This window comes from Coffea eugenioides, chromosome 6 (assembly GCF_003713205.1).
Source record: "Coffea eugenioides isolate CCC68of chromosome 6, Ceug_1.0, whole genome shotgun sequence".
In the NCBI taxonomy this organism is placed as follows: domain Eukaryota; kingdom Viridiplantae; phylum Streptophyta; class Magnoliopsida; order Gentianales; family Rubiaceae; genus Coffea; species Coffea eugenioides.
The window spans coordinates 10,742,170-10,754,840 of NC_040040.1; the positions used below are offsets into that span (position 1 = coordinate 10,742,170).

Here is a 12,671-nt window from a genome sequence, read left to right on the forward strand (position 1 = left end):
TTGACAAAATTAACGCCTCCATTTTGTCAAGATTTCTTTCTGGTACAGCAAAGATTTATTCATTACTGCACACATCCTCGTATTCATGCAGAATATACAAAGTTTCTTCTCCCTCCATCTATAAATAGCCCTCCTTCTTTGCCTGATCACGCTCGTACCAAAACCTTCTGTTTTTTTCCAAAATCTCTTTCTTCTCAGTCCTCTCCCCTCCCTCTACGAAGAATCATGCCCAAGCCCTCTTCAATTCCTGCGTGTTTCTTCATGCTTTTGTTCATCATAGGCCGCTTCATTTCCATCATTGGAAAGTTTAGGCCATGGCCGAATTCTCTCCCCCGCCAAGTTCTTTTTCTTGATATGGCCACTAAGCTTCGTTTTGATCCTGACGCCATTAACACCGCCTCTTCTGACTTTGGGAAACTGGTTCAAGAAATCCCATCCGCAGTTTTTTATCCTTCTTCCGTCCCCGATATCATTCGTGTAATCAATGTCTCGTATAATTCGTCGGTCCCGTTTGGGATCGCCGCCCGAGGCCACGGCCATTCCATCAGAGGACAAGCCATGGCCCCCAATGGAGTTGTGATCGAGATGAGTTCTTTGAGTGATTGTACAAGTAATGGAACTAAGATTAAGGTTTCGTGGAGCCCGTCATTAGGGTACTATGCGGATGTCGGGGGTGAGCAGCTATGGATCGATGTGTTGCGAACCACACTTGATTATGGACTTGCCCCCGTTTCATGGACTGATTATTTGTACCTAACCGTGGGTGGAACGCTCTCCAATGCTGGAATTAGCGGCCAGACCTTCCGGCACGGCCCCCAGATCAGCAATGTTCATGAACTCGATGTCATTACTGGTACAATATTTACTACTTTCTTGATCATGACTTCGTCGTCTCCTACTACTAGTATATTTTGTTCTATATATCTCCCAAGCATTGGACTCGAGGAGCCAAGGTTCTCAATTAGCGGCAAAACTTGGGTTCCCCGCATTGGACTCGAGCCAAGCTTTCTTAAATTGGAGTGAAATCTGCCTACTACTATACATACTAAAGAGTTCTTAATTTGGAGTAAAAGTCTACTATGCATACTAAGTAAGGAGTTAATTATGTCACTACTAATGAATAATAATACAACATAGCCAACCATGCAGTTGACTCCATTGTACTCATAAAATATATAATTTTTGAAGCTCATTAAGCCAATTTTCCCCTTTCCATATCTTGTCACGAAAAGAAGACTCAATGGATAAAACACCAGGCCTAAAAGGACAAATTAACTTTATTTGACTTTACTCATAACTTGTTTGTTGATATACCAAGGCCTGAAGTTGATGAAATATTGTCGCTACTCACCACTTAGTCACTTTCAAGGTTTAGACTCAGGAGGATTTTGTCCGCCTCCACCTTACTAAGGTTTTGGTTGAGGAGGAATTATAATGAGGTTAGCCAGGCGGTACGAGAAGGAATATATATGATTTGCCGGATCCTTCTTGATATATTCGAGAATGTAACATGTTTTACATCAGTAGCGATTTTATTCAGGGTTTGTTTTCCTCCTCGGACCTGGCAAGATCTTCTAGGTGGGATTCCTCTAAGATTCATATACACGGAAAAGGGAAAAAAAAAATGAAGAAGAAGAATATATAGTTGCATGTGTTTGGTTGAATCCGAATCATAGGTCCTCACTAACTAACAAACATAATTGGTTTTTCTTGTGAACAAGAGAATCTTTAAACATTATTCCCGAAGAGTACAGTACTTTTGCATGGCATTGAGTTGGCTTGCTGTTTTTCTTCACCTGATGACATCAAAATTTGTTTGATTCAGGAAAAGGAGAATTCATCACTTGCTCCAAGCACATGAACTCGGAGCTGTATTATGCAGTTCTGGGAGGCCTCGGTCAATTTGGGATTATAACCAGGGCAAGGATCGTCTTGGACAAAGCACCAACACGAGTAAGTGTAGTATTTGCATCGAAATCTTTGCTATTAAAGAAAAACAAAAACTGACTTTTAGTTTCCAGATCTTGTACGTACAATAACGTCTACAAAAGTTCATAAATAACGCATATAATCTAGCATAAAAATTTTCGCTTTGTAACTGCAATACGACAGGGCTTGGATTGAAAGTTCCCCGGCTAACGTCCAAGCAGCTGGTTCCCCACACATTTCAGCATCAATCATAGTTAACCGCAGATGAACAAAATAGGAAAAATAGATCAACCCACCAAATTAAGTACTTTTTCATTTTTTTGTTTTTGTTTTTGAGTGTGACCAAATTAAGGAGTCCTTAAAAATATTAGTCATGCTTACTTGTCAGTATCTTAAAGCACTGTTGGATCTAATCTACTGCCCTGAAAAGCTAAGACTTCTTGCTTGGATTGATAATGTAATTTGATTATGACCTGATAAGTTTAATAATCATGCTACAAGAAACCATTATCTCTATTCCACATCAATTGTGACTTTTCTTAAGACGAATATGGACAAAATTAAGGAATCCAGGATTTATTCTTTTGATGGATTCAGGGGTGCTTTTGCTTATGAATTGGCAGACAAGTAGTGTTGTACATATGTCTTACTAGTACACATTTTTTTTCTCTTTTTACATGTACAGGTGAAATGGCTGAGAATAATGTACGATGATTTTTCCAGCTTTACAAGAGACCAGGAATATCTAATCTCAATTAATGATAATGGCGTAGACTATGTAGAAGGTTCCCTTATACTGCAACAAAGTTCTCCCAATAACTGGAGATCTTCATTTTTCTCCGCTTCCCATCAGTCCAAAATTTCTTCCTTGTTAACTGAACAAGGCATCCTCTACTGCATGGAAGTTGTCAAGTACTACGACGATAACACTGCTGCTACTGTTGATCAGGTATGCAATCCTAATAATCATTCTTGTCAATTACTGTACATTTAGCTTATAGTATTGAACACATATTTGATGCTACTATCCAGGCAGACGTCTATATATATATATGTATATAAATATATATATATATATAACATGTTTGTTTGTTCTAATGTGTAGGAACTTGAATTATTGCTAGAGGGTTTGCACTACATTCCTGGATTCTTATTCAAGAAAGATGATTCCTTCGTGGGTTTTCTGAATAGAGTAAGAAGTGGGGAGCTCAAGCTTCAGTCCAAGGGATTGTGGGATGTCCCTCATCCGTGGCTCAATCTCTTTGTACCCAAGTCTCGTATCATGGACTTCAATGCTGGTGTTTTTGTCGACATCTTACTTAAACAGAATAAGGCTACAGGACCCATTCTTGTCTACCCAACAAGCAAGAAAATGTAATCATCAGCCTCTAAAATGCTACGCACTAATATTTTATTTCTTACTTGGAAATATATTATTCTACCCCAGCTGTGGTGGTAATTATAGTATTAAGACAACATTATTGTTCGCAAATATATTTGTGTTCGGATCGAGTTAAACATTATTAGCACTCCATGTTATTTAATTAACATAAATTTTTATTTTTAATTGGTTACAGGTGGGATGAGAGAATGTCGGCTGTCGTACCTGACGAAGATACATTTTACTGCGTGGGACTATTGCAATCTGGTACATTGGATGACTGGAAGAACTTGGATGACCAAAATAATGAACTACTGGAGTTTTGTGACAAAAATGGCATCGAGATCAAGCAGTATCTTCCGCACTACAAAACCAGACAAGACTGGATGAACCATTTTGGGTCGAAATGGAGCACATTTCAAGAAAGAAAAGCTCGGTTTGATCCGAAAATGATATTATCTCCAGGACAAAAAATTTTCAATTTTGTTTAGAATTAGGCACATAGTTTCATCAATTTAGTTAGATAGAAAGTAGATTCAAGTCCTCTTGATCACTAATTTAGTTCAGGCAGTAGTTGCAACTATTACTTCCTGTACAAGATTACCAAGTTTTATGTAAATGAACGCACTATGTTGCCAGGTAGGAGCCATATTAATGGTTTTTTCCAATTATAAAAAATAGGGATAATTTCAGAAACCTCCCCTGAGGTTTCTGACAATTTCATTGAACTCTCTTGAAATTTTCAATATTACACTTACCTCTCTTGATGATAAACGCTGACTATAATAACCTTCATAATTTTCAAAAGACAAGCCATTGATAAAAAAGGGAAAAAATAATAGAAAAAAGGAAAATGAGAAAAGGAAAACAATTTTTCTTTACTAAGCCATATATTGTGGCCAAATTACTTTAGTCATGGCCATTAAATTGTAACCTTCTATCATTCAAATTTGCTAATCAAGGTAGATGTCTCCTTCCTTCTATCACTCAAATATGCTACTGCTGTTGATGATGATGGAAGCAATCATCACTGCAAACCACCCAATTGGTCATATCATTGAGGACAAAAAAGCTACCGGATTATGGAAAATATAATTTGATAGATTGTACTAAAACTACTATCCCAAACTTGCACTTTGTTGATAAAGTCTGGTTCCTCTTAATAGATATCAAATTTGTTTTCAATAAAATTGTGTCAATTCAGAGAAAAAAAAAATGTGGGCTGATTTAATATGACCAACCCAAATGTTGAGAGCAGAGATTAGAAGAATTTTGGTAACTGAGGGCTTGGCTGTTTGAGTGGGGAAAAGGTAAGGATTGTGAGTTTTATGACTAAAGATTTGTTAGGCAATATATGGAAGAAACTTATAACGAGGTAAAGATTGTGAAGGTAAGAATTATGATGGTGGATTTTGGCATCTAAGACAAAGAGTTTGTTTGGAAGAAGAAAAAGTGATAAGAGTTTGAAAGTTTGAGTGGATGTAGAAAACCATGGGGATGGAAAATATCAAGACATTGGCTAAGCAATAAGACTCATAATTTTGATAATATACAAGTGTATTTTTGACTTTTAAAAAATCTTAATGATTATTCATATTAAGGAAATTTAGGTGAGGGCAATTTTGGGCATTCATATACTTTTTTGGTCTTATATCATCAAGGTGAAACCTAAACCTATGTTCTAGGAGAGACATGTGTAATTTTTAAAACGTGAGAGGAGCTGTCTGAAATTACTAGAAACCTTTCTGAAATTATCCCAAAAAAATATAGTCATGTTTCACTTCCATGAATTGCACCTTTTCGGCTGAAAAGAGGGAATCTGTTTCCTGCTGGAAATTTTAATTGAAAATTATTTTTCTGGTGTGCTTGATTATGGATTGTAAAGTCGAGTAATAATTTCACAGTCGTTCACACGGGGAAGTGGAGACAAGCCGTAAATGTGATTCTATAGCCTTTAGCTTTTGAGGTTCCTTTGGATTTCAACAAGAGGCTGCTGCTGCAGCCTGCCTAATAAGTTCGGCATTGTCATTATGCTTGTTAATCCACGAAGATCGAACACCGTGAAAACTAGCAAAGAATAAACAATGGTATCATTAACGTTAATGATTATGTCTCCCTTATGCTTAGCATCAAGGTGTGTCTGTGGCTGCCGAAGAAGCTGCTCATCATCTACTAGGCAAAGAAATTAGGGGGTTTTAGTTAATTAACATTAAATAATTGGATCATGGGCTCTACCAATCTGTGATTTCCAGTTAGACAACATTCTCCCTTTTTAATCAACACTATAAAAAAAAAAAGAGTATAATTTGACACGAATTACAGGTTTTATTTAATCTTTTAGTGTCTTCTAAAACATATACTATAGCCCCTTCAAAAAAAAAAATAGTTACTTTTTAAAAAAAACTCTTCTGCATTTTTATGGGGGTTTTTTTTTTTTTCTTTTGGTGTGTGGTGGTGGGGGGGGGGGGGGGGGGGGTGGTTGTGTGTGTGTGTGTTTTGGTGTGGAGGTCGTCTGAGGTATTGAAAGGGCACAATCTAGTTGGCCGGTTACCTGCGGACACATAAACCACGCAAAAGACTCCTGCACCAAGCTAAGCTAATCTTATTATCTTCTTGTTTACCCAAAGAACTAGTTTTAAGTGGTCGAGATTTTACTGCTTAGTGCTAGCAGATGAGATTAGACACCACGAAGTCGACAACTCGACGTTCATTTGTTTGGCACTTGTACAACTTCCATCGAGCTAATTTGCTGTATAAATTTGCGAGGTGATTTGTTCTATCATAATCCCGCATTGTTCACAAGTCGTGCCTTTCATTTTTCAGTCGAAAAAGCTTCTTGACTTTATCCTTAGCTCGCATATTTTGAACCATACATATGAGGATATACACCACCACAAATCCTGTTCTGTAAATTCTTTTGTAGCACTGCCGGAATGCATTTTGTTATTGTGGAACGATCTTGGAACTGCCGATGAAGAATATGTTGGAGTTGTTTCTTCCCCTTATTTGCTAAAAGATATCAACTTGAAGTTTGGCTGCACCACTTTGGCCACCAGGTTTTGCTAATGACAAAGTAAGGCTTGATGCAGGATAAAACTTTAGATATTATAGTAAGATAGCCAAGAATTTACACAACCAGAGAGAGAGAGAGAGTATTCAAGAATAGCATTCGTATAGCTGAACTCCTTTGTTACACGACCAACTACAGCTTACATAAAACTTTTCCGGTTCTCGGTTAAACGCAGTTTGATCCCACATTGGTCTCGTTAGTTTTTACGTTGCATTTTGAACTTTTACTTTAGACAATTGTGTCCTATTCTAACCAACCCATACCAATTATCATTAATTGCTCGCAATAAAGGTTAAATGAACCGAAGAAAAATAAAAACTAATGGGCACACCACACTCGTATGCAAAATGATTTTGCATCACCTGTTTATGAGGAAAGATTATGTACTTTCGATAGTATAATTTAGCACTTGTAAATTTCATTTTGATTTCATTGCTCGAAATATTATCCAACAAGTAGTAATCGTTTCCAGTAAATTCGAGAGGGAAGGTTGGGTTAGATAGTAAAGGGAGAGGGAGTATAAATGGAAGGTTCTGGATTCAGGACATAGGACCTTCCACTTATCCCAAAAAAAAAAAGTTGAGAAAATTGGAAAAACTCAAGCGAAAATTTTTTTTTTTCAATGGGAGACCTTCAGCCTGAAAGCTAAAAAAAAAAAAAAATTTGGAAGAACTCAAGAAAAAAAAAAATTTTTTTTTGTTCAATGGAAGACCTTAAACCTGAAAGAAAAAAAAATAGGAGCGTTTTTGATCGTCTTTACCAACTAAACCAGATACTCAAGGGCATAAGAGGGCTTTACGTTAAACTTCTTTGGTTTTGTGAAAAGTGAGCCCATCATATGTCCACGAGTTGCTTGAGAGTAAAATGACAACCCGTTCTGTTAAAATTTGGGCCGGCCAAATAATTGGCATCGATGAAGCCCAAGTTGTTCTCCTGCTAGACAACATTCGGCAATCGAGTCATCTTCAGTAATGGCAACTTCGCAATCGCCATTGAATTTTCTCTCCCAGACTCCATTTCCATACCCTTCTTCATCTTCTTCACAATCTCACTTTCTCATTCCACTATTAGAAACCCGTTGCTTAAGCAGAGCTCTCAAGTTTAAAACTTGTTGTTCGACTCATTCTATTGAAATTGGCACGCAGCAAAGTAGCCTCACCAGGAAGAAGAGAAAGCCCAGGCCTAGCTTTCTTGAGCAAATTCAAGATAAATGGTCTCGGAAACCCACTATCTTGATAGAAAAACTCCCATGGGAAGAAGAAGAAAAAGAAGAAGCAAAGTTCGAAAATTTTGAAGAAGATGAAGAGCGAAATGTGAGATTTTCCAATGGGGTTGTTTCTCAGACAGCAAGTGAAAAGAGCTCTGCAGTTAGTCAGCCAGTGAGTTCTGGTTTACCAGAAAAGGTAATATTGCCTCCTTGGGAGCATGGAAAAAAGCCCAGAAAAAAGTCCCAGTTTGATAATCCAGTTAGAAACTCGAGGCGGGCCAGTAATGGTACTGAAAGCCTCAATGGCCTTAATGATCATGCTCAAAATTATGCTACTAACGGTCGTGTAATTCAAAATTGTAATAATTTTGAGGGAAAATTTGATCTTGATGAGCAAAGTGGAGAAAAGGGTGTCAAGGATGATGAAACCCGAAATGGCTTTAATGAGCATTCTGAAAATTATGTTACCAGCTTTAGTGTATTTCAAGATGTAAAGAAAATGGAGGAAAAGCTTAAACTTGATGAGGAAATTGGAGAAAATGGTGCCAAGAAGGATGATACTTCGAATGAGCTGTCACAGACAGGTGAGTTTTTGTTTAATGAGATAGACAAGGGTGCTGAACATAGCAATAATGGGTTGGGGGCTTTTCAGAATTATGTGAAGGATTCAGGGGATACTAGTGAATCAGTGAGGTTGCCGTGGGAGAGTGAGAGTGATCAACAATATCATGAAGGGAAAAGATTAAGAAAAAGTAACACTGAGGTGGCAGAGAAAGTAATACCCGAGCCTGAATTGAAGAGGCTTAGGAATTTGGCTTTGAGGATGGTAGAGAGAATAAAGGTTGGGGCAGCCGGTGTAACGCAGGCATTGGTGGACTCTATTCATGAGAAGTGGAAGCTGGATGAGGTGGTGAAGCTGAAATTCGAAGGTCCTACTGCCATGAATATGAGGTGGACACACCAGATTCTAGAGGTTAGTTTTTCTTCAGAGTCAGTTATGAATGTTAGCTTTTACTGCAAATACATGATGTCAGTCTTCCTTGTATCAGTTAACTGCTAGCGTTGATGTCTTTCTTTTATGCTGGTTGAAGTTAGCTTTACGTTATCCTATTCTATGGTTATAACATCCTCATTTGCAATAATTTCATAAATTTGCTTTACCATTACGACTGGTTCGAATGAATATTACTTCAGATTTGTATGCAATCAAGCCTACTGGATGCTTATATATAGTGTACTATGCCTTCTGTCAGAGTAGAACTGGAGGTTTGGTTATTTGGAGATCAGGCAGTACAGTGGTGTTGTACAGAGGAATGGGATACAAATTAGATTGTGTACAGTCGTATGCTAGACAAACTCAAGACAAGACAAAGGAATTTGAATCTTCAGGAGTTCAGGTGAATAATTTTGCTCGAAGCATCGGTACCTCATGCTCTGCTGAACCATCGACTGCTAAATCTTATTCGAACAACCTATCTGTCAAAGAACTCAAGGATCGAAGTGAGCTCAACCTACTGCTGGATGAACTTGGTCCACGGTTCAAAGATTGGTCAGGGCGTGAACCAGTGCCTGTTGATGCTGACTTGCTTCCTGATGTTGTTCCTGGATATAGACCCCCATTTAGGCTTCTACCTCATGGGATAAGACATGGTTTACGTGACAAAGAAATGACATTTTTCCGTAGGAGTGCCAGAGTATTGCCTCCACATTTTGCCCTAGGTGTGTGCCAACTCATATTTGTGCTTTCTCTTTGTTTCAGATATTGAGTACTCATATATGGAGTATGTTTTTACAAATATCTAGGAAGAAACAGACAACTGCAAGGTCTGGCATTGGCAATGGTAAAGTTGTGGGAAAAGTGTGCTATTGCAAAGATAGCCATCAAACGTGGTGTACAGAATACTTGCAATGAAAGAATGGCAGAAGAACTCAAGGTTGGATATCTGAATCCCTACATTCATACACACACACACACATATATATATATATATATATATATATATATATGAGTTAACGAATATTTTCACCTATGAGTATGTTGAAGAGTGTGAATATTTGCTTGCTCACATTTTTAATCTCTATTCTGATTCATTGAATCTCCAGTCACATTAAACGCATGGACAAATTGTTGAACCTGAAAATGAGTGAAAGCATCATGAACTGTCTGGTAGTTTTTCTTTTATTGGTATTTGCATTTCAGTGTTTAAATAATCAGCTTCTGAGCAAGCCTTCTTTTTTGCTTGGTGCTCTTAAAAGAATTTGTTCCAATCATGCTAATCATTTGAGAAACACTAGTTTACTTTCTTTTTCTTTTCCTGTGAGGAATGTGATGTTGTTGGTTGATGCACGTCTTTCTTGCTAACAACATTCTGATATGATTCGCTTAGGTATTAACTGGAGGTACACTATTGTCAAGAAACAAGGAATATATCGTATTTTACAGGGGAAATGATTTTTTGCCATCTGGTGTTACGCAAGCATTAGTGGAAAAAGAGAGAGAAACTGTTCTCCAACAGGATGAGGAAGAAATAGCGCGTCAGAGAGCATTGGCCCTGATTGCGTCAAATGTCAAAGTTGCTGAACGGCCTTTAGTTGCCGGAACCCTTTCTGAGACAAAGGCAGCAACCTTGCGCTGGAACAACCAGGCAACTGGTGAAGATTTAGAGAAGATGATGAGAGATTCAGCTGTAGCAAAGCATGCTGCTTTGGTTAAATCTCTTGAGAACAAGCTAGCTATTGTAAGTGGCAGTATATTAAGATGAGTCTTTTTTTTTTTTTTTGGAAAATGCAGGCACTACTTTTAGCCCTTGTGAATATTTGGCTCTATATAAACTTTCCGCTATTTGCAGGCAAAAGGGAAGATAACAAAGGCCGAGAAGGCTGTATTGAAAGTGCAAGAAAATTTTGAACCTGCTGAACAACCCACTGACTTGGAAACTATAAATGATGAGGAAAGGTTTTTATTTCGGAAAATGGGTCTGAGTATGAAACCATATCTGTTTCTAGGTAACAATTGCTGTTCCTTGAGCTTTACTTATTAGGAAATCTATCTGCTGTAGCCATGTAGTGGGACCATGCGATCTAAAGTCACCAACGTTTTCTTTTCATATCAGTTCTGTATTGCTATTTTGTCCAGTTCTTTTGTTTGTGTATTATTAGTCAGTAACAGATGAAAGCTAGGAATTAACATGTTCTGGTTTTTAGGAAGGAGAGGCATTTTTGATGGTACCATTGAAAATATGCACCTGCACTGGAAGTACAGAGAGCTGGTGAAGATTTTTGTGGAACGAAAAAGTTTCCCACAAGTCAAACATATTGCAATTTCTCTTGAGGCAGAGAGTGGTGGTATTTTAGTATCAGTTGACAAAACTGCCAAAGGATATCTCATTATTGTTTATCGTGGAAAAAATTATCTCCCTCCTAGTGCATTTAGGCCTAAAAATCTTCTGACAAGAAGGCAAGCATTGGCTCGTTCTATTGAGCTTCAGAGACGTGAGGTAATCATGACTAGTGATTTTTACAAACCCCTTTTTTTTCTTCCTTCAATGTCCAGATTTACAATATTGTTTGTTGAGATGATCATTAATCATGTATCCTCATTGAAACATATCCAGGCTTTAAAGCATCATGTTGCAGAGTTGCAAGAAAAAATTGAGAAGCTGAAATCTGAGCTTGTATGTTTTCTGGCTAAATGACATTCTGTATGATATGCATAAGAATCAGGAGAAGCTAAAGGTTAACTTGTTTCTTGCTGCACAGGAAGATATGAAGAATGTCAAGGAGATCGATGAGGAGACCTTGTACTCAAGGGTGGATGATGCATCCGATGATGATGAATTGCAAGAAGTAAGCAATAATTTAAGCTTTGAATGCATTTGACTGATTTTTTCTGGTTGTTGTAGAATTTATGGCAGTGGAGGATGTAGACATGAAGATCTTTTAAATTATGTTTACCTTTCAAATCATTGGTACTACTTTGCCTAGTTTTCTTATATCTGAAGCAATATTCAGTCACAGAAAGGATTGCATAATTGTAATCTTGTAATTTTGACACTATTGATGGTCCATTCTCTTGGTTTCTAACATCTTTTCTCCAATAGACTTGACTGGAAATCTTGGATATTTCCTTTAGTAGGCTTTGGATAAACATGTTCTCTATCTGCTTAATGTTTATACTTCGTAACAATAACAAATATATGCTAGTTCGGATATTTTATTTTTTGTGAATGGCTGTGACGACCATTTGCCAAGTGGCTTAATCATGATTGGCGGCATCTGTCTCGTTTATGTAGGATGAAGATGAAGATGCATATCTTGAGACGTATAACTGCAGCGGTGATGTTGGAACTTCTTGACGAGGGTTTGAGAAGGAAAAACTAGAACACAGAACTGCTCCGTGGTGAAAAAAAGCTCGATTTTTCAAATTAACACTTGGAAGGGGGTCCGAACTGAAAAGCTCCAAAGGTTTGGTTAACGGGATTTGAGATTTGGATGGACAGTGATCTCCAGGGTTGCTGCATGTGGGTGTGTGACCATTACAAACGTACTTGATTCAAGTCCCACACCATTCTTAGGATGAAAAATCTTGTGACAATGAATAGTTGTGCATGTGAGCCTGTAGAATTTTAAGCTCAAGAATCTCATGAATCTATAATCTTTCGATCAATAAAGCTGTTGAAGTGAATACTAATGTAGCTAGTTTACATGTATGTAATATCCAACATAGTTCCTAAAAGAAACATATCAGCTGCAATCACTTTAGCTTTCTGCAAATTGGTGCACCTCATCAGAGTGTATTAAGAGTCAGTGGTTAAGAATGTGCAAATTAATGGAAGATAGCTTTTTGTGTTATTGGGGAGGGGAATGGAGGTGAAAGCAAATTGGAGATCGATTTGCTTAATTTCAATCAGTGTGCTTGAAGGGGCATTCATGTGAGCTAAGAAATCCTTGAGACAATATGCTGAAGCTTATGTACCGCTGAGAGTGTGGTTTGGCAAGTTCAGACAGGAATGCGTAACTCGAGTTGGTTTGGCCAAGTTCCGAAAAAAAAAAAAGAGGAAGAAGAAGAAGAAGATTAGGTTCAA

General features: G+C 37.7%; 2 protein-coding genes across 2 annotated transcripts; both read left to right on the plus strand.

Moving 5' to 3' along the window:
• Positions 1-206: 206 nt before the first annotated feature.
• Positions 207-3,943, plus strand: LOC113776119 (cytokinin dehydrogenase 3-like). The gene is made up of 5 exons (XM_027321199.1): positions 207-853; positions 1,826-1,953; positions 2,615-2,878; positions 3,035-3,303; positions 3,507-3,943. The coding sequence occupies exons 1-5, from the start codon at positions 226-228 to the stop codon at positions 3,799-3,801; spliced, it is 1,584 nt and encodes a 527-aa protein (XP_027177000.1). The 5' UTR covers positions 207-225; the 3' UTR covers positions 3,802-3,943.
• Positions 3,944-7,314: 3,371 nt separating this feature from the next.
• Positions 7,315-12,653, plus strand: LOC113774660 (CRM-domain containing factor CFM3, chloroplastic/mitochondrial). Its single transcript, XM_027319250.1, has 9 exons — positions 7,315-8,560; positions 8,841-9,306; positions 9,391-9,521; positions 9,975-10,325; positions 10,437-10,593; positions 10,792-11,084; positions 11,202-11,261; positions 11,347-11,433; positions 11,880-12,653. Exons 1-9 carry the CDS (start codon positions 7,352-7,354, stop codon positions 11,940-11,942), a joined length of 2,817 nt encoding a protein of 938 aa, XP_027175051.1. The 5' UTR covers positions 7,315-7,351; the 3' UTR covers positions 11,943-12,653.
• Positions 12,654-12,671: the final 18 nt, after the last annotated feature.

Coding starts and splice junctions, on each gene's coding strand:
- LOC113776119 (XM_027321199.1), top strand. CDS start 226: ATGCCCAAGCCCTCTTCAATTCCTGCGTGTTTCTTCATGCTTTTGTTC. Junction 854..1,825: donor TGAACTCGATGTCATTACTG/GTACAATATTTA, acceptor TGTTTGATTCAG/GAAAAGGAGAATTCATCACT. Junction 2,879..3,034: donor CTGCTGCTACTGTTGATCAG/GTATGCAATCCT, acceptor TCTAATGTGTAG/GAACTTGAATTATTGCTAGA.
- LOC113774660 (XM_027319250.1), top strand. CDS start 7,352: ATGGCAACTTCGCAATCGCCATTGAATTTTCTCTCCCAGACTCCATTT. Junction 10,326..10,436: donor TTGAGAACAAGCTAGCTATT/GTAAGTGGCAGT, acceptor CGCTATTTGCAG/GCAAAAGGGAAGATAACAAA. Junction 11,434..11,879: donor ATGATGATGAATTGCAAGAA/GTAAGCAATAAT, acceptor TCGTTTATGTAG/GATGAAGATGAAGATGCATA.